At 36.2% G+C, this 20449-nt stretch overlaps 1 protein-coding gene across 1 annotated transcript in view; it reads left to right on the top strand.

Annotated features, from left to right (window-relative positions):
- Positions 1-20449, top strand: part of AHR (aryl hydrocarbon receptor) — a 53388-nt gene that overhangs the window by 29952 nt on the left and 2987 nt on the right. The window contains 9 exon segments of the mRNA XM_009994948.1: positions 1462-1577; positions 5370-5459; positions 7248-7371; positions 11644-11774; positions 12673-12875; positions 14046-14155; positions 15612-15753; positions 16511-16588; positions 16590-17763. Coding sequence (XP_009993250.1) covers positions 1545-1577; positions 5370-5459; positions 7248-7371; positions 11644-11774; positions 12673-12875; positions 14046-14155; positions 15612-15753; positions 16511-16588; positions 16590-17763 — 2085 coding nt within the window. The 5' untranslated portion in view covers positions 1462-1544.

A 20449-nucleotide genomic window follows, 5' to 3' on the forward strand; every position in this document is an offset into this window, starting at 1 on the left:
ATTTACGATTGCAAATCTGTGTGGCCTATTACAGGACTTTTAGACTATCCAGTAGGAAGAAGAATATTATTTTTTTTAATTTCAAAGCAAACCCTCAGATAAATTCCTGACTAATCAGTTAATGTCTTTTTAGAACATGTTTTTCCTCTGCGGTGCCTTTGAGGGATATTTTAATGAAAACTGTCTGGCTTGAAAGTTTTTAGCTGCAGTGATAGCTTAAAAAAACCTGAAAGGTATAATTTATCTTTCAGTTAATGTACTTAGGGTAAAATAATACTTAACATAGTTGAAAAGTGAGTGAACAGGAGTTCTTTAGACTTCTCGACTAAAGTTCTGAGCAGCTGGAAAATGAAGGTTTTCAGTAGGTTTAAAAAGCTGTTTGGAATTTGGGGTGAATATCTCATAATTATGAGAAACTGCAGGTATTGTACAAAGGTGCAATGGCTTTTATAAATTTCCCTTTGCAGTTTTGAAATTTTGAGGCTGGAAGGGTTGGGGTTTGTGTTTAGTTTTATGGTAAAGGTTTAAGGTACAATTACTCAAGTAATTTTAAGCAGCATGGACACTAAAGATCCATACAGAGTAATTTCAGATTTGGGGACTCTTCTCCCCTCCCCTCACTCCCTTCCTTTTCAGAACTGAGTTATGGACAATCTTTGAGTATCTAGTTTTACTTGACAACATCCTGTTTATTAGAAGACACGGTGCAGAGATAGCATATCTTCCAAGTATTTTGTGGCAATTTGTTCAGATTCATCAGCCCTTACTAATTTTATATTTTTTTTTCCTTTCAGCTGGTTATATTTGTGGCCTGAATAAGTGATTCATGGTTATAGAGTTTTATCTTAAATTGGAATGCATGCTTAATTGTTTATATAGTTAAAATTTAACTATGGCAGGGGAAAAAAAATGGTGCATTTTGTTTGAAATAGCTTTCTTTGTTTTCTTTGATGTGTAATATGCAGTTGGGGTTCCTGTGTCCTGTCCTTTCTCTGAAAGGATGTTTAGGTCTAGAGTAGGCTTGTATCTGAGGTAACATAGTTTGATGTCTGAAATTAAATGGAATATAAATAAGTACTGTCATACTTTAAAGCAGTGTTTTTATCAGGTTATATGAGGTTGTATGAAAACAAAAATGTCCTTTATCAAGACTGACAAGCTAAAAGCGAAGCTTATAGTAAAGAGAAGGAGAAAAAAAGGACTAAAATGATGAGATTTTATTTCAATAATATTGATTTTATTGTGAAAGTATTATAGTTTAGAAAGGAGATGGATGACAAATTTGGGGTTTATCTCTAAAGGTAACAAAAGAGTCTGACATTGAAACAGATCTTTCATTAAATTGCTTTTTTAAGCATTTTAAAAACATTAGTTTTTTCTTAAACAAAAGAGCACAGCATCACATAAATTTCTAGTGAGCCTTACAAAGATAACTCAAATTTTTCCTTTCTTTTTTTCTAGTTGCATTAAAATCTTCTAACTCAGCAAGACCAGAAAGAAATAGCATTCAGGAAAACTGTAGAACAGCAAAATGTGCAGAAGGGATGCAGATACTGGAAGGAGAACTCTTACTGCAGGTATGTTTTGCAGTGGATGTATTATACAAAGGTTTCAATTCCCACTCCCCCAAAAAAGACGATACTGTATTTAACTTACCATTTACTCATTAATGAGATCGAAAAATGAGGTTTTCTTATTGTTAATTTCTTTTCTCATTTTCTTTAGGTTAATATTATGCAGCTCTTGCACCTTGGTGGTAATAATAACTTTGAAGAACAGGTGTTAGACTATGGGGTTCTCTTAGCTCTTTGATTCCTTTTGTAGAGTTGTTTTTTCCCATCTCTTTGTATCTGTTGTTAATAAAGATACTAATATGAAGAAAAACCTTTCATAAAGGTCAGATACATTAGTCATCTACTGTAAATTTGGTGACTAATTGTCTAAAGAAATAATTTATCTTTAAAAAAACCCTGGGCTTGCTGGAATAGTTTGCTTTCTCAGTGGTTTGAAAGAACTCAGAATTCATAGTATAGGTTCAGGACAGATGTAAAAATATTTCCAATACTTTTAGCAATGTGAAGTACAGAAAATAATTACTGTAAATTTGAATTTTTTTAAATTATGTAGTCTTTTTTAATAGTCTGTTTAAAATGTCCTAGAATGTCAAGGACATGTATACACACTATGAACCTGTATAATACTAGGACCAGATTAAACTCAAGAAATTACTAATATAAATATTCCAATATTCTAATTAATGTTACAAAATAGATTTTACTGTGACCTGCAGCTCCATTGAAATGTGTTGATAATGTCTGGTTTCACACTGATGTATCAGAAGTGGCAAATCATTAGGTCAGAGCTGGTGGTTTGCTTAGAACAAAATTAACATAACTGTTCAAAGGGTAGAAATTAAAACGGGTTCTAAGAATCCCACAAAGCAATTACTGTAAACTAATGCTTGTGGAAAATTGTTTCCTAACCAACTAAAAAAACTAGGGCGTGGTATGTAGAATTTTCTAACCTTAATGAAGTATGAAAAAGAGCTGTAATGGAGTTACTGCAGATGAACAGCCTTCTTTTAAATGGAAATTATCTAAAAAAGTACAGCATATAGTTTGTATTGGAAGTATTTATTCCGTGTGAAATGTAGGGGTTTTTTAATGACTTCTGAATGGAAGTTATATGAGAGAACTACTATAGGAAACTGCTTTCCAGTATGAAAATGAAGTGGGTAATATATTTGTTAGTGTAAATTCTGCCCCACTTGGGACACAAGTGGCTGAACTGAATTGCTTAAATGAATTTATTTTGTAAATATTTCATATATATATAAAAAATATGAGAATAAATATGCAGATAGACTTGTTTTAGGGAGCATAAGAAATGATGAGTGATGGAAGTGGGAATTTTCTTGAGGATACTGAGCATCAGTAAGATGAAAATATTGGTAAAATCCTAGCCTTCTGCCTAAGCTTGGAAGTCTTTTATGTCACACATTCTTCCATAAATTATAGCTGATGATGAACATTTATTTTTTTATTCTCTCTCTGTTATTTGAAAAGGTAGTATGAACAGATATTGTTTACATTTGGTTTTATTTATTCATCACATTTTTTCTTGTTTTGTAACACAAAAAAGTTGTCTCTTTAATTTTCAAAATAGAACCTATCTTACCAGTTCAATACATTGTGCAAGTAGAGCTCAAACACATCGATGTGACCACCTTAAAATTAAGCTGTATGTCATTTAAAATTATTTAAATTATTTCAAAATGTTATTTTAGATGCATAATCTAAGACAGTCTAATTTTATTATATGAATTGCTAGTCAAACAGTGACTTCCAAGAAATTTTAAAACCATCTCATTTCTCACCAGTAATGAACAGCTTTGTAATTGCTTCTATATTGGAAATATTGAGAGTATTTTTCTAGATGCACAAATATTATGTTTAATGCTCCAGAATAATAAATACACTGCAGAATTTCATTCTGTATTTAAGATAATTATTTTAGGATTGCATTTTACTAAAACATCTGTCAGAACCCATCTCCAATTTATTGGTATATTCCAGATACCTGCAAGGTTTAGGGAGCTTCTAATAATTTGTTGCATTAGATTTTGGGGCAAACAACTTGCATTTTGCAGAATTTTTGGCTTAGAGAAGACATTTGATTTCTGCAGTAATAATCCCATTTCAAAACAAACTGTGTGCCAGAGCCACTGTAAAATGTGATTGAATTCCAGGAACAGGAGCTGTACATAGCTTTGTCTGAAACAGAGCAGAATAACCAATTTTATCATGTAGACCAGAGTTAGACACTGTGCAGCTTGCAGACTTTTGTATCAACCACTTGAGGCGAAATGCCCTGAAGAACAGGTCAATTGAGGACACAAGCACCTAGCAGTGTGGCATTCTGCTCCCTTGGAATTAGTATGAACTTCATCAAGGATTTTATGTAACTACTCAAGATTTCCTGACTTGGCTACACTACTTAATTTCAGATTATTGCTATTTTATTTTTTTGGCTTGTACTGTTTTCAGGTAAAGTTCACTAAGCTTATATAAGGAGGTTTTATAGAGCTCACAGCTGTTTATTAGACTAGATTAAGAGAAGTCTGCACATTAAATAGGAGTGGTTCACAGCATTTTAAGACCAGTCATTTAATAGATTTTTAACCCTGAGTTAATTAGACTTTATTAGTAAAAGACCAAGGAATAGTAAAGCAGTATCTCTGCAAATTATGGAAAAGCAACTATGATGATTATCATAGTGCAGGGTTATGGGAGTTAATGTTTGTGACAGAATGATTCTTTTTCATAATAAGAATATATTATATTGCTACAATATGATGTAGGCTATCCTTCACTTACTTTCTATTAGTTACTATAGTTTTGCATAATAAAGAGGTTTAAAAAAATGTTTTGAGTATGCTGGCCAAATTTGAATTTGATTGCAGCTGAGGAAATTAAGTGGCACAATGTACTTAATCCAGTCCCTCGAGACAGCCTTTTGTTAAATCCTGACTGAAATCCACAGAAGTAAATCAGCACCTTTCAGATGAGCTGCCAAGTCACAAATGTACTGTTTGCTATCGCAACAATTGCCATGAACCATATTGATTGGGAGTTCAGATAAATGCCCTTTGCGTGACTTTGAATAAGGAGCCGCTTAGTCTGCTGCTTCATGAAGGGGGAAATCTCTTCAAAAACATTGTTTACTTGCAACAGTCTGCTTGTGCAGAGGTTTTCTATTTTAAGTAAGCTATAAAATGTTTTCTTGGACTATATAGGGGATCTTAGTTGCTTGATTTCCTGTCCTCTCAGGCCTGTCTGAGCTATAATAGAGCAGATCTGGGGAATGGGTTTGTGACTCGGCTCCTGTTTGTGATGCCAGCAGCTCAATGTACCAAGGGCTGGAGCCACACTAGTGCTGTCAACTATGGCTTGTATTAGACAAACCTATACTTGTTCACAGAATCACAGAAATGAGGTTCCACCTCAACGTGAGGAAGAACTTCTTTACTGTGGGGGTTACAGAGCACTGGAACAGGTTCCCCAGAGAGGTTGTGGAGTCTTCTTCTCTGGAGACTTTCAAGACCCATCTGGGTGCCTTTCTGAGTGATCAGCCCTAGTTTTTGGTCTTGCTCTGGCAGGGAGGTTGGACTTGATGGTCTTCGGAGGTCCCTTCCAACTTCTAACGTTCTGTGATTCCGTAACGAAGAATCCTTCTGTTTGTGCTGTTAGATAATATTTTTGCATGCTTCACATTTTTTTTCAGAGACTAGGTTATAGTAGACTTACAGCCACAATAATTGTCTGGAATTTTGTCTCTGAAGCTGATATAATGGTTTGTTTTCTCCCCAGGCATTAAATGGTTTTGTATTAGTTGTTACATCTGATGCTCTGGTTTTTTACGTCTCTTCTACTATCCAAGACTACTTGGGATTCCAGCAAGTAAGTTTATTTTTGCACTATGTTTTTTCAGAGGTTTTGCTTCATTTCAGAGGGCGTTGGTGTTCATATTTAGGGACTAATAGTTTGTATAATAAACTCAGGTACTTTAGATTACTCTGAAACCATATTACTTTTCTATCAGTTTGCATAGCTGAAATGGGTCCTCAGGCCAAGCACAACAGGAATGTAGTTTCCAAAGTTGAATTAGGCAAGATAGGAAATTTTCACACTTAATTAGTCTTTACTGGAACAACTGTTTGAAATTTATACAGTGGTGTTACCCAGTTTATGATGCTGAGTGAGACAGAATTCAATGGGAAGGTATTTATTTTAATAGAAACCTTTCATACAAAATTAACTCCATATGCATTGAAGTTTGAAGTATCAACTGAGTGATTTTAGTGGTTTTAGAATTTTGGTGTTCTCAAACTCATAATTACTTTATTTACTTATTTATTTCAAAACAAGCATTTGTTATTTACATCTTAGGGTGCAGATCATGTATGACTATCTTCCTTGGGCTTGCAAGCCAGCACTAAAGTAGTAAAGACCAAGACTGAGTGGCACACCATGTTGCCTTACTTGGAGAACTCCTGGGATTAGTTTGTTAAGATGATAGAGGCTTAGTCATAGTTACCAATTTATAATTTTGGGTACTGAATTAAAATAGATTCACTTGCTTTCTAAAAATAGGGAGAAACTCTGCTTAGTCTGCAATTTTAGCTAAATGATAAGAGTTTGGGGAATGTTTGTGTAAAAGAAAATGTTCCAAAGAAAACAGTGTTATTCCTGGGGTTACAGATTCTTTTGGTCTTGAGGAACAAAGAAAAAAACATTTAAAATAAATTGGGCATGAAATTTGTATAGTAATGCCAAGAAATCAAGCGCGTGATATAGAAGTGATGTCTTAAAATTACAAAAATTAGCATTTCTGGCAATTTATTCTGGAAAATACTGATTCTTTTATGAAACTCATCAAAGCAATATTTGAGATAGGCTTCTGCTTTTGCCAACTCATCTGAATTTCTTTAGAACAATGTTTTATTTTAAGAATTTTCTGTTTATGTAATGGATGAGTTGTTGATGCTTGTAGAAAGCAGGCAATTTTACTCCTCTCAGTTGAAATAAGCTTTCCTTGAATATTTTGGGTGGGTTTTTTCCCCTTAATTTCTTTCAGCCACTGATCCTTGCTGTTGTAGCTTTGCCATTTAGATCACGTTCCTAACCATGCAATTGGTGGCAATATGAGAACTTAATAATAACAGATTTTAATGCATCTTTAGGAGTGAAAAAAGCTTTCAAGCAAGCAAAACCAATGTTCATAGTCTACTTGGCTTAGTTTTGGAAGTTGTTTAGTTCAGAGTCTATATCTTTTTGTGTTCTTTTAGCACCTAGTATGGGTCGGGTCCAAGTACCACCTGGCAAGTACTTTACTTAGTAGTATGTAAAATTAAATTATTTTAACAAAATGTAAGTATAAGGGTTCCAAGCTTGCTTAGATAAAAGCGGATAAGGAAGTACTTTTCATAATGTTATATTTTTTCTAGGGTAATATTTTTAAATTAATATTTCTCGTGTTTGCAGTCAGGAGTGTGACTTAATTCTTCTCTTTGCTGCTAGAAATTGTTGCACAAAGCTTTCCCACATGCATGCAAATGTGTATTTTTATCCCTGAGCAAAATCCATTTTGCTATATCCATAGCAGTACTGTGAACCAGAAAATTATACGATACTGTCATGTAAGTTCCTTATTCTTTCTTTCTTACCTTTTCCCTTTTTTGTACATAGTCTGATATTATACACCAGAGTGTATTTGAGTTGATTCACACAGAAGACAGACCTGAGTTTCAACGACAGCTACATTGGGCATTAAATCCTGCCCAGTCTGCAGATTCTGGACCAAGTGCACAAGGTGAGAATGCAGCCAACTTATGTGTTGGCCTGTCTGATTATTTGGGGGCTTTTCAACTTGGGTATGTTAAAAAGTTTGGATTCTTCTACATGAATAAAGAAAGAATAACATATTTTTAACTTTTTTTCTTACATTTTGCCAACAATAAGAATTGCTGGGATTTTTGCATTTTAAATAAGCGCTGCTATTCATATCACAGCACCAATAAAGTAATCATTTTTCTTCAAATTGCAAGAGTTTAATTTGGAGCATAAATGGCTGAATGTCTTTCATGTCTGATCAATAGTCCTGCGGTAAATACCAAGCAGGTAATTCTGCATGTTTGCGTTGCAGACAGGGCAATGAGAAGTGGACAGTATCTTTTGGTGACATTAGGAACAAGGAAGTTTGGGTTTTTGGTGTTTGCCCTCAATTATATGACTCCTCTTTTATCACTGTTTGAATGAGAAAGTGATTTCTCTGAAGTAACAAGCTCTCTTTTACTTCTGCTCTTCCTGGTTACAGATTACGGCATCACATTTATTAGCTTAGGAAGGCCAGCATGCTTTTGAGTATGATGCTCGTGTAAGCTCTTCAGGCTGGTAGATCCATTCCATGACTAAGAGCGTGTTAGTTACAGTTTTAATATATACAATAGTGCACTCCTGGCCATGGAAGAGATTTACTTTTCCACAGCTGCTCTTACATGCAGGCTGCCACATAGACCAGTTTTTCTCTTGAAAGTAAAAGGGGAAGACGAATAAAATATTAAATAGATGAGCCTTTAAGACCAACTAGTATGTTTGTTAGAGCATCTGGTTGTCACTTGTTATTGACTGATGCTTAAGTGACCTGCTGTGTTGAGAAACACATTGCTTACATATCAGGACAGGGAGGTGTTGGTACAGATAGTTTTGTGTCATATGGGAAGCGTATGCCTGTCTGATAATAATGGCAAATTTGTTGATACAACCTTAATGCTCCATTTCACACAACAGTTGTTTAAATATGTAGCTAAAGCTTTATGTTATTCTAAGTTATTTGGTTATAGATAGTTTTTTAATCCAGAAAAGTATTTTTAATAAATCTGTCATCCATTAAACAGCTTGATTTAAAACTCTAGCAGTTTCCCATTTAATTATTTGTAGTATGGAAATGCCATGATTTCATAGAGAAATAAAAATCTGCGAGTTTCTTGACTCACAGCTCAGTATATTTCAGTTTGTCTTTTAGTGGTCAAACTTTTTACATCATCTAGGGTTCAATATACACAATCCAGTGGAAAGCATGCAACAGAACTACTTAATATTACAATTTGATATAGCAGACAGCTGCTGGCAATCAGAAACCAGGTTTTTACGTGGTGGCTTACTGTTTGCTTCAAAGTGAAATGGTGTTCTGTAGCTCTTAAGCAAGTGCATATGAATTTACAAAAGATTGTTTGAAAGGTCCGATGGCAGGTTGACATGGCATAAGGTTTGACTAAATGACAGAAGAGCTGATCAGGATTACAAACAATATTTTGCTTTGTACCTTGTCTCCCTGGCTTACTAGAAGCTGGTTATTATTTTTGGGTCTTGTTTGGCATAACATTTTAGAATGTTGAGGCTTTTAAAACTGAATCCAGATTTATAACAAAGGATAATGATCTGATCATAAGGATCCTCCCTTTTTTTGCTAATTTAATCCATTTCCTTTTTAATACATCCAGCTAGCATTACATAGGTATTTATAGATGTATTGTAATTATGCTCAGGCTTAAGTACGGATTTTGGGAGGTGATTCTGCTTCAGTTAGTCTGGACTGGTTACTTCTCACTTGATACTCTGCTATGTCCCTAGACAACTGGTCTCTTCAGCTGTTTACTGTGCTACCCAGACACTCCTCCCAGCCCTATCATGTTCCCAGAGCAGTTTGCAAAAAGCCTGATTTCTTTTTTCTGTCAAATACCTGTTTTGGAGCCTCATTGGGTTATCATTTGATGTTTGTATGCTATGCGACCATGAATGGTCTTTAAGTTGAAGAGAAAGAAAAAGAATCAGTGAACAGCATGTTCTGCACATGCCTTCATGGTGTTGATGAGCTCCAGGCTGAGCTTCATGAGGCATCTGGGTTCTACCCCCTGTAGAGTTAACTGGCAATTTTGCTCCAGAGTTTGCAGATGCTCTGTAAGACTCTGCTTTATTACACTGAGTAACTTCTCCAAGATCCTGGCACTAAAAGCTTTTTGCCTCTTATCTGTCTGGGAAAGTGTAGTAGTATTCCTTTCACAAATTTAGGAGGCTTGGGCTTGAAGCCCATTCCCTTCTATTTTGAGTTCCGTTCCCCTTCTCTCACAAACTACAGACTGTGTTGCTGCTTCTACCAAAGCCTTGTTCACTCTTGGGAATTGCCCATTTCACTAGGGAAGTTGAAAACACTTGAGAGAACCGAGATAAGATACCTTCATTCAACTTCCAGTACTGTATTTACCTGAAAAATTACACCGAGTTGCTTCTGTGGCAGAACTGCTGAAGGGCATGCCTACCAGTGCCAAGGATGCCAGCAGAAAGCCTTGCACTGCTTATTGGATACTAGAGCTACACCCAGTAAGCACTCCTCAGCCAGAAAATTTATCTGAGGTGGAGAACTTAAAGCCTTTCGAGGAACCTGCTACTGATGATTAAAGTATTTTACTACATCCCCTCCAAGAAGTTATCCATAGTCTCATTAATTTCCATGAAAGAATCATCTCAACAAACACAGGGCCTTGAAAGTGCCCTAAACTACTCGGTGCTGTCAGTATGCTCCTGCCTGGCCAGCAGCTTCTCCAAGTTAGCTCTTCTTCTGACAACAGCCAACTGTTGATACCAATTTTCTTTCACCCTCATTAGCTGATACCTTTCTCACTAGTGGTTGGTCTTCCAGGAATAAAATTGTGGCAATAGGAAAGGAACATAAATATTGGGAAATAAAAAAGTATTTTAGTTGCTTCCTTGGCACTGATACTTGTGAAACATTAATGTTGTTATATGCTGTGTATTAGTCATTTTGAGGAGATCCCAAGTAATGTACTTGCAGGGGTTCTCAAGGATGTTGCAGTTGGCATTTTTACAGATGAGTTGGGATTTGCAGGCTGTTTCTTTGATGCCCTTTCTTTGTAATCATTGCTTCTTCAGAGGGCTTTTAACTCATTTCAGCACTTCTAAGTTTTTCCAGCTGTCCAAGAGGCAGAATTATGTTCCAGAGAACATAACATGGTGTGTGATTAACTGACATGTTCTCCCTGACTTGGAACTCCAAAGTCTGGAAGGTCAATATAGGTTCGTTCTTAAAATCTGTATTCTTGTTTTGTCCATACATGGCAATCAGTTCTCTTGGAGTATATGGACTATTTTTTAAATTACATAGTATTTAACACTATAAAATAGCATTTTACACTGTTTTTTCTTAATTTTATGTGTGTGTGAATTCCTAGGGAATTAGCAGTTTGTGGGGTTTTTTTAGTATTATGAACAAGATCACTTTGCTAAACTTACTGTGAATAGACATGCTCTAGTACCTCTGTATATGTAGTCTTATGCAAAACATATGTATTCTATCAGATGTTCATTGATTTACCTACTGTTTTTACTTCATATTCCAAATATTTAAGTCTATTTTCTAAATGGCTCTTAACAGCAAATGCAGAGAGTATCATGTTGTTACACAAGTTGTCAGTCATGTTTTTGAGGTTTGGTTTGGTTTTAAAATGTGCTCCATGTTCCTCTGGAGAGGTAACTACTGTGTTTTCTTGATCAGCACAGCCTGGAGATTTCTTGCATCCTCTACAGATAGCTCTCACATTGATTTGTTGCGGTGGTTCTCTAAAGATGTTTCATATTCATTGCTACTGACAGCTTTTGTCTGTCTGAAAATTAAGTTTCACAGTTTGATGCCATCTACTTTTCAATACTTAGTTGCTATAGTTACTATACCTGGGTGCCTACTTCACTTTTGCAGATCCCCTCTCCTGAAAGCTCTGCTGCATAATGAATTAATTTAGTAACAAACAAAAAAACCACTCTTAAAAATTTCAAAAATTGTGTGCAGCTTTCAAATACTATAACCTGTAAGACAAAATGCCATCAAAAAACCTGATACTTAACGTCATGTTGTAATTAGTATAGGTTCTGAGGATGTTTCCAGTTTCCATTGTTCTTACTGAGGTTACGACCTCATGCTTTGTTTATGAGATGGAAGGTGATTTGTTATAGATAGCCTTCCCTAGGTGTTCTTCTAAAAATAAGCCTTATAAATAATCTTTTCCTGTAGGAGATAATGGCTTTTCACAGCCAGCAACCTATTATAACCCAGACCAACTTCCTCCAGAGAATTCTTCCTTTATGGAAAGGAATTTCATCTGTAGGTTACGATGCCTCCTGGATAATTCATCTGGATTTCTGGTGAGTATGAAGTTATGTAAAAACTTCCACACAGGCTTGCAAGCTGAAAATCTGCATTATCCCTACAATGTATACAGCAACTTGCTTTATTCTTATACTTGCATATATAGATATATGTATATATACACACATACACTATAGCTGTAGGTATTGAACCACTGTGTTTCGGTTAGCGACACTAAATGACAGGTAGAGGTTGTATCGCTGAGTTCCCCTTCAGAATGTTGTTACAACCAGGTGCAGGGTCCTGCATTTCTCATGCCTCCATTTCCTCTGTAAAATACAAATAAGCATCTGCTTTCATGAAGTACTGTGTGATTTGTGGATCAAAAAGCATTGCAGAGATTATTTTCTGTTGTGTACCTTGAAACTCAGTAAGTTAAAATAAGTAAAAAAACTGTGGCTATCCCTTGGGAAAGTCTGGGCTTACTCTCTTTGCCAGCCATTTTGTAGTGTAGATTTTAAAATAAATAATGAGTTTATCGCCCTCTTAACTGTTAAAAGATTTTGCCATGGTATGCATTTACATACTTCGTACTGATAACTGACAGAAATGCAAGAGAAATAATGTATGTTTGTGTAATGACATAGTCTTTGGAGTACTTGAAGACCCAGTTGGCATTTGCTATTATATGTTTGGGGTTTTTTGACAAAACAACCTTCTCATTAGTTCTTTTTCTAGGGAGTTTGTTGGTAGGTCTCCAAGTGACATGCTCAGGGGTACAAAAAACATATGCTGTACTTGTTAGCTTATTTTCATGTATGCCATACTACAAAGCTTGAAACTGGTGGATCTTTAAAAAAATAAACAAAAAATATGTTTTACATTGTAACAGGAATATCTGACTCTTCAGTATCTCCAATGTAAAACAACAGCTTTTTTTTTCCTCATTCTAAGGCTATGAATTTTCAAGGACGATTAAAGTTTCTTCATGGACAAAACAAGAAAGGGAAAGATGGTGCTGCTTTGTCACCTCAGCTTGCTCTGTTTGCAGTAGCTACTCCCCTACAGCCACCATCTATCCTTGAGATACGAACCAAAAACTTCATCTTCAGAACTAAACACAAACTGGATTTCACGCCTACTGGCTGTGATGCAAAGTAGGTGTAAAGTCTTCTGCATAATACTTTTCTCACTTGCTGATGAGATAGGTTTAAAATATGTATCTGAAATATAAAGCTGTTACTATTTCAGTCAATGCTGATGATTGTTTAGAAACTGTTAGAATTTTTTTTTTAAGCCTTCATAGTGACTAGAGAGAAATGGGATAATCATAGTATACTTCCTTAAAAGGGTGTCTTGCTTTTTGACTCTCAATCATTAAAAACAAAACAAACCCCAAAAAAACTCCAAAACCAAAAGAAAAGAAACAAAACACAAAAACCCTCCTTCTATCTAACTGATGGAAGTTAAAGTTAACAAAATGTAAATATAAACTTTTTTCCCTGTTTGATTTTTCTGATTGTGCTTCACTTGAAACCTTCAATTTTTGTCACATTTTACACTTTTGCATATATTGTTCCCCATCCCCAATTTTTTTTCTGCCCTCCTCTCCCCTCAGTTTTGGAACTCAATTTCTTTGTTCCAAATACTGTTAGTCTCTTTTTGACTGTTTCATTCTTTCACGTATCTCAGCACTCACACAAATGGTGTTAAATTCTTAATCTACCTGACCTCTGGTAAAGTACTTGATTTTAGCTACCAGGGACAAACATGACTCTTACTGCCAGTATCTGTCTGAGGCATTTCTTAGAAAGCTTAAACGTCAACACAGGTATCCCAAACCCTGAGGAGCAAAGGATGTATTTCTGAGATATGCCCAGTTTTTGATTTTAAGCTACTAAAAATACTACTTTAGGCGAAAAGTTCTATATAACTAAAGTCCTACGTAAATTTTCATGCAAGCACCTATAGGGAAATGCTATGAAACAGGGCTAAGCAAACAGTGTGTTTTCATTGCAACAAATGGGAGCTGCCTGCTATAAGTGACCATGATCCAACTGAACTGGAAACACACTTGTTTTTACTGATCTAATAATTTTGTGAGCCTGTTCCTAGTCACTGATGGCAACTTGTGAGACTAGTAAAAGTTTCATTCTGTGTTAACTGCATTTTATTAGAACCATCATGCTTCTGCATACAATTGATACTGCAACAAAATGTAGTTAGCATTTACGTCTGAAATGTTCTAGCCATAATTACTTACTTAGCATTCGTTCTGTGAGTTGGTTCATCAGCAGTGTTGCAACTATTTTTTTTTAACCTTCCAGAGGAAAGATTGTCCTGGGATACACTGAAGCAGAGCTGTGCATGAGAGGAACAGGGTACCAGTTTGTTCATGCAGCAGATATGCTTTATTGTGCTGAAAACCATGTTCGAAGTAAGCTTCATTTCCTAATAAAGGCTAAAAAAATCAAAGCATGGATTAAATATTAATACTGAAACAATACTATGAAGTAGTCTTAAAAAAAAAAAGTGGTTGTTAACAAAAAGAACACTGTTTTTTTAATGTGATCTTTCCCTACCTATATAAACTTAGATGAGGAAATATTTAATATTCCTATCTAGACCCTTTTAGGTTATATATTCCTGTTTTTGTCACATCTTGCTCTTCTCACTTCCTTCTCTGCTCAACCCAACTTCTGCTATTTCAAAAATTTCCTTTGGGCAAAGGGACTATTTCAAATACAGCTTTCCTGTTAGGAAGTTAAATAAAGAATGTTCTTGTTATATCAGTGTAAGATTTTTAACATAAATTAATCTTTGAGAATGCTAGTGTCTGTAGACATTTCTGGTTTTGATTCTTGGCAGCTTAATTTGGTTTAAGTAACAGCTTAAGGAGAGCAGTATAAGGAAGCTAAGGAAATAAGTATCAGTTATCTGATACATAACCATTTGGTGGACTAGTTTGTTTGTTTGTTGTAACATATTTCTCTTTGGAAGTTACAGAAACATCTTCAGGATATTTTGATGCTGCTTCTTTTCTTCTGGCTCCTCTTGAGCAACTGTTTTTTCTTTAGGCTCCTTATACACAATTAAGTAACCTGACTCAGTAGGTTAAATTCTGAACCTACATAAAGCAGGCTGTTTCACTTAGAGCTGAGTTGCTGTTTGCCTATTGTGTTTTCTTGGTAAGGAATAAGGAAGAAAATGTGTCCAGAAAAGAATGGGATGAAACTTTGTTTTGAAAATTCAGTTTCAGAGTTTGCCTTCAGAGTGGTTTTGTTCCATTTCTGTTGCTAAGATTAAAAAAAAAAAAAAAAAGTCTTTAGCAAACATTATTTTTAGTTAGGATTCTTGAACTTTCCTGATATGTTTTAGTTTAATTTTTCTATCTAGAAATGCTGTGTTTTCAGCAATGTGCAATGGAAATGTAGTATGTTTATAAAGCATTGTTAGTGAAGTGAAAGTGGGATTTTGAAGTACCTCTGCATGAAGTAGTGAAAATGTGAAAGAATTGGATTCAGAGCTAATCTGTTTTCTAATTTTTTAAGTATTAGTAATTTATATATATATATATAGGAGGCTTAGGCTTTTGTCACTTACATGTTCTAGTATTTAATTGGTGAAGCTTCATATGGAATGCTCCCAATCTGTACTGTAGTACTTGCAGTTGCTTGCAGTTTTCACGTATTTCAACAGTAAATTTAAGTAGAAAACTTAAAATGATCAATCATCCTATTTCACTGGGAATACATTAGTGCCATACAGAAATGGATGGTAGAGGATATGAGATTTGTAAAATTGCTCTTCAAATGGGATTGCTTTCATAGCATGCCAGATTTCCTATTTTGGTTCACTGGACAGTAAACAGGATGCTTACTCTCTAACTCTAGTGATGAAGACAGGTGAGAGTGGAATGACTGTATTTAGGCTTCTGACCAAAGAAAACCGATGGGCTTGGGTACAGGCAAATGCACGTCTAGTCTACAAAAATGGAAGACCAGATTACATCATTGCCACACAAAGACCTCTGACGTAAGTAATTGCAGAAAGCAATGTACTTAAAAAAATTTTTGTACTTGCTTATATTCAAAAAGGAATAATTTGTTTTTCAATAAACCTCCTTTTAATCCTAAACTCCAAAAAGAAAACCTCTAGTCAATTATGTGTAAAATGTTGACGTTTTGGTTTCATATAAGGAATAAGAGCAGCGATACAAGAACCACGTTATTTCAGCAAACCCATCAGCATCCCCATCAGCAAAAATGAAGAAATCCAACTGCAGTTGGATTGTGTAGAAGAAAAAACAAATAACCTAAAAATAAATATTACCTTTATGGTATTGATTAAATGCTACATGATATGGAATTCAGCGTTAATTACACAGGTTAAATAATTTTGCTAAGAAGCCTGTGAAATGAAGCAAGAGAGAATTCAGTACTGAGGTATGCATTTACTTGTTATGCCAAGAAAAACATAAGGCATGGAATAAAGCCCACTTATTTTCATTACAGCTCATAATGCACATAAAGTGGTGTATGCTATCTAGACTTAATTACAAATGTAATATATAAAGGTAGTAGTATTACAGTCATAAGCTCCTTATTTCATAATCTGCCTCTTGGTTTAACTCAGAGAAGTTGAGCTGGCATAGCTAAGAATTTGAAAAATGCCTGAATGCCCACAAATAGCATAGCTCTTTATTTATTTTCACATTAATTCCAGGGGACAAAAAGATTACAGTAACTGTTCAGTACTGCAGTACTATGTTATATATCTAATTTATTTTCAGAGATGAAGAAGGGGCAGAACACCTACGGAAGCGCAACATGAAGTTGCCCTTCATGTTTGCCACTGGTGAGGCTGTGTTGGAAAATGTCGAGCCTTATGGATCCCTCTCAGCCGAAGAGTAAAAGCACAACAGGAAAAGGAGGCAAAGGAATGCTACACAACGATTCTGTGGATCCAAACTCCCTCCTGGGTGTCATGTTAAGGCAAGATGAGTCTGTGTATCTCTGCCCTCCAGCATCGCATAAACTTTCCTTTGAGCGGAACTTCTTTACAGACAGCAGGGATGAACTGGGTGGTGGTGTTAGCAGCAGCTGGACAGATAATCTCCTTCCTGCTGGAAATCACAACATTCTCAAACGGGAGCTAATGGAGTGTTCCCAGGAAAGTACTGTTCCACTTCCTGAGGACAGTGCAGCACTTTTTCAAGATAACAAAAACAGTGATTTGTACAGCATCATGAAAAATCTGGGTATTGACTTTGAAGATTTAAAGTGTATTCAGCAGGATGAGGAGTTTTTTAAAACTGAATTATCTGGTGTGGATGATATTGGGGACATTGACATAACTGATGAAATCCTGACCTATGTTCAGGATTCATTAAATAAGTCTGACTACTTATATTCAGGCTGTAATCAGCAGCAGCCCCTGGTCCAGAATGAAGGTTGCTTGGTACAGCAAGAGTTGGATCCACATCAGCTTCATCAGCACCAGAAACAGCTTGTGGAGCAGCAGCAGCAGCAGCAACAGCAGCTCTGTCAAAAGATGAAACACATGCAAGTCAATGGGATGTTCACAAACTGGAGCCCTGGCACCAGCATGCCCCTTAGCTGCTCGCAGCAGCAGCCCCAGCAATATGTGTTCCCTGGCATGCATGCCACCACATCAGAGTTCCCTTACAAATCAGAAGGGAGCTCTTCCCCTTTTGCATGTAGGCAAGAGTTTATTTCTTACAAGCAACCCACAGCAATGATGCCACAGCTTTCTAACTTTGCTCAAATGGATTTCCCTGTAGCAGGTTTTGATGGATCAACCTGTTCTGCTTCTTCCAACTTGGAGGATTTTCTGAGTTGTTTGCAGCAAGTCCCTGAAAATCGTGAGTGTGGAATAAACTCTGAGCCGGTTATGCTGACTCCTCAAACATGCTATGCAGGCGCTGTTTCTATGTACCAGTGCGCGCAGGAAGCACAGCCCAGCTGTGTGGATCGAATGCAGTATGATCCTATCATGGCAAGTCAACAAACTCTGTTGAACAAGGTAAGGTAAAAAGCAATGTTTATCTTGCTTGTGTTTTGAATTTTGTGTTTATTGTTTTGGATGGTGACTGGAAAGCAGAGTTTATCATAGTTGAACCACTGAGTGTGAAACTGATGGATTAAAAACATGTGAATGTCCTAGCTTTATTTGTACATTAGTTTGAAGAGAGTTGCATTTGGTCAAGTTTTTATTTAAATGTATCCTGGTAGCTCTCTTTGACAGTGTGAATGCAAGAGTGAACTATTCTGTTGTACCTGCCAGCAGAAGCAAAGGAAAAGCAGATTGGTCAAAAGCTTGGGAATTCAGTTACATACCTTTTTTTGAGGAGTGCAATTACACCAGTAATATTGTCTGGCACATCCAGTTTCATTAAATATGTTGTAAGGATGGATCCAGGAAAATATCTTGTCTTTAAAATGTTAGTGTTCTCTGGCTGCTTTTTAGAATTTTAGGATTCCTTGAACTATCAGATTATATCATCACATAAACAGCGTAAAACATTAAAAAACATTACATTTCTACACGTGATAATACAAATAAAAATAGTTTTATATATTGCCATAAATGAAAGCCAGCTCATGTCTCAAGCTCCTGTCTAAATTATTTGCTGAAGACAAAAGAGCAGGCAAAATTATATTCACAGTAGATAAGTTGGAACTTTTTCGCACTGTGCTAAGAAAAATGCATAATAAAAGCTGTAGAAGAGAGGAGCCTGGCTGTAGCACACAGACTAGTTTTAAGCACAGTTCTTTATAGGTATAATTAACTTAGAAATTAAAAAAAAAATAAAATTAATAAGGCAGTTCCTGATTTTTAATACCCTTTGTTCAAGTACTTTAAAGAGCACCATTTCTCTTAATGGTCAAGAACACAGGCACGATTTTTTTTTTTTTTACCTCAATGAGTTAATGTTCTAAAGTTCTGATCCTACAAATGCTTGTGCACATGCATAAGCATTTACAGAATTAAAGTATTAATTCGCATTTAACCTACACAAGACAGAGGTGAGGAATGCAAGTAGAACATACCCAGGTTTTCAGTATTCTTAATACAAGTACAAAACATACTCTTTTAAAAACTTTTTCACAAGTGGAAAAAATACAATTGCAGAATTACAGAAATTTGGGTAAAATATAGAACAGTTCAGCAAGATTAATAGCTTCTGCCTGAGTGCCCAAGGGCTGAAATAGCATGAAATTACTTTGGTGATCTGCAGTGCACAAGCTTGCACAGTGCATGGCTGTATGTTGTCTGTCTGTGGTCAGTGCTGTAAGTCCCTCATACTGCTTGATAATTGGGTTGCAAAACAGTACCAGGGTCATCCAAGTTTATCCCTATCATAATATAGAATTGTTCTTTCACCAAAAGCTATGCTGGTGTGGTGCATGTCTTTTAAACAGCCAGCACGTAAGCAATTAATTTTCTTTCCTCTTAATGATGGGTTTCAAATATATTTATTTTATAGATTATTTTGTTGTGCTGCCTTAATAATTTTTATGCCCCTTTTTTGTTCTTGCTTACTTTTTCTTCTCATCTATCTGTAAGTTTAATGACTAAGACAGCATCTCTGAATTCAATCATCATAGAATCATAGAATTATTTGGGTTGGAAGGGACTTAAAGATCATCTAGATCTAACGCCCCCTGTGTTGGCAGGGACACCTCCCACTAGATCAGGTTCCTCAGAGCCCCCTCCAACCTGGCCTTGAACACCTCCAGAGATGGGGCTTCCCTAACTTCCCTGGGCAACCTGTTCCATGTCTTACAACCCTCATACTGAAGAATTTCCTCCTAATGTCTAATCTAAATCTCCCCTCTTCCAGTTTTGATCCATTACCCCTTGTCCTCCTTCTACATGCCCTTGTAAAAAGTCCCTCCCCGGCTTTCTTGTAGGACCCCTTCAGTTACTGAAAGGCCACTTTGAGGTCTACCCAGAGCCTTCTCTTCTCCAGGCTGAACAACCCCAACTCTCTCAGCCTGTCTTCATAGGAGAGATGCTCCCACCCTTGGATCATCTTCGTGGCACTCCTCTGGACTTTCTCCATGAGCTCAACATCCTTCTTATGTTGGGGACTCTAGAATTGAACAATAAATGAATATGCCTATTTCTTCATATTCACTAGAAAGCTGTGCTGTGATAATAATATGCATTTAGCTTTTTTGTAATGAAAAATGAACAAAGACCACTTTGCGTCAAGTTGTCTGTACTTAAGTTGTTCAGAGGCAAATTCAGCCTCTCTTTGCTATGGTACGTCTGTGCTGTGTGGATCTGGATAGCATTGCACAAGCAGAAGCCCTAGTGCAGAACTGATGTTAGCCTTGGGTGCCTTAACTCCTCTTTACCGCTGAAGAGAACTGCTGAACGTTTGTCCAAATGAGCTTAAAAGAGAACTTTTCTTGATGAGATAAGGAAGGATTATTCCCCCTAACCTTTTTGTGGAAGAGTGATCATAAATAGCTGATCGCTATCTCCAAGTCCTTGGGGGTTCAAAAATTCCAACAGAGTGTAGTGGGGGTTGGGAAGAGACTGCTTTCTGCTAAACCAAACAGCATTGACTTTGCAGCCTATACTGCTGTATGCTGTTCACATGAAAAAAAAAACCAATATTTCTTGTATCAGACTGTGCTCAGTTTTGACTTCTAGTCACATTTACCAATCAACTTTGGCCACAACAACCCCATGCAAA

The sequence above is a fragment of the Chaetura pelagica genome, unplaced genomic scaffold (genome assembly GCF_000747805.2).
Source record: "Chaetura pelagica isolate M959 unplaced genomic scaffold, ChaPel_1.0 scaffold12, whole genome shotgun sequence".
In the NCBI taxonomy this organism is placed as follows: domain Eukaryota; kingdom Metazoa; phylum Chordata; class Aves; order Apodiformes; family Apodidae; genus Chaetura; species Chaetura pelagica.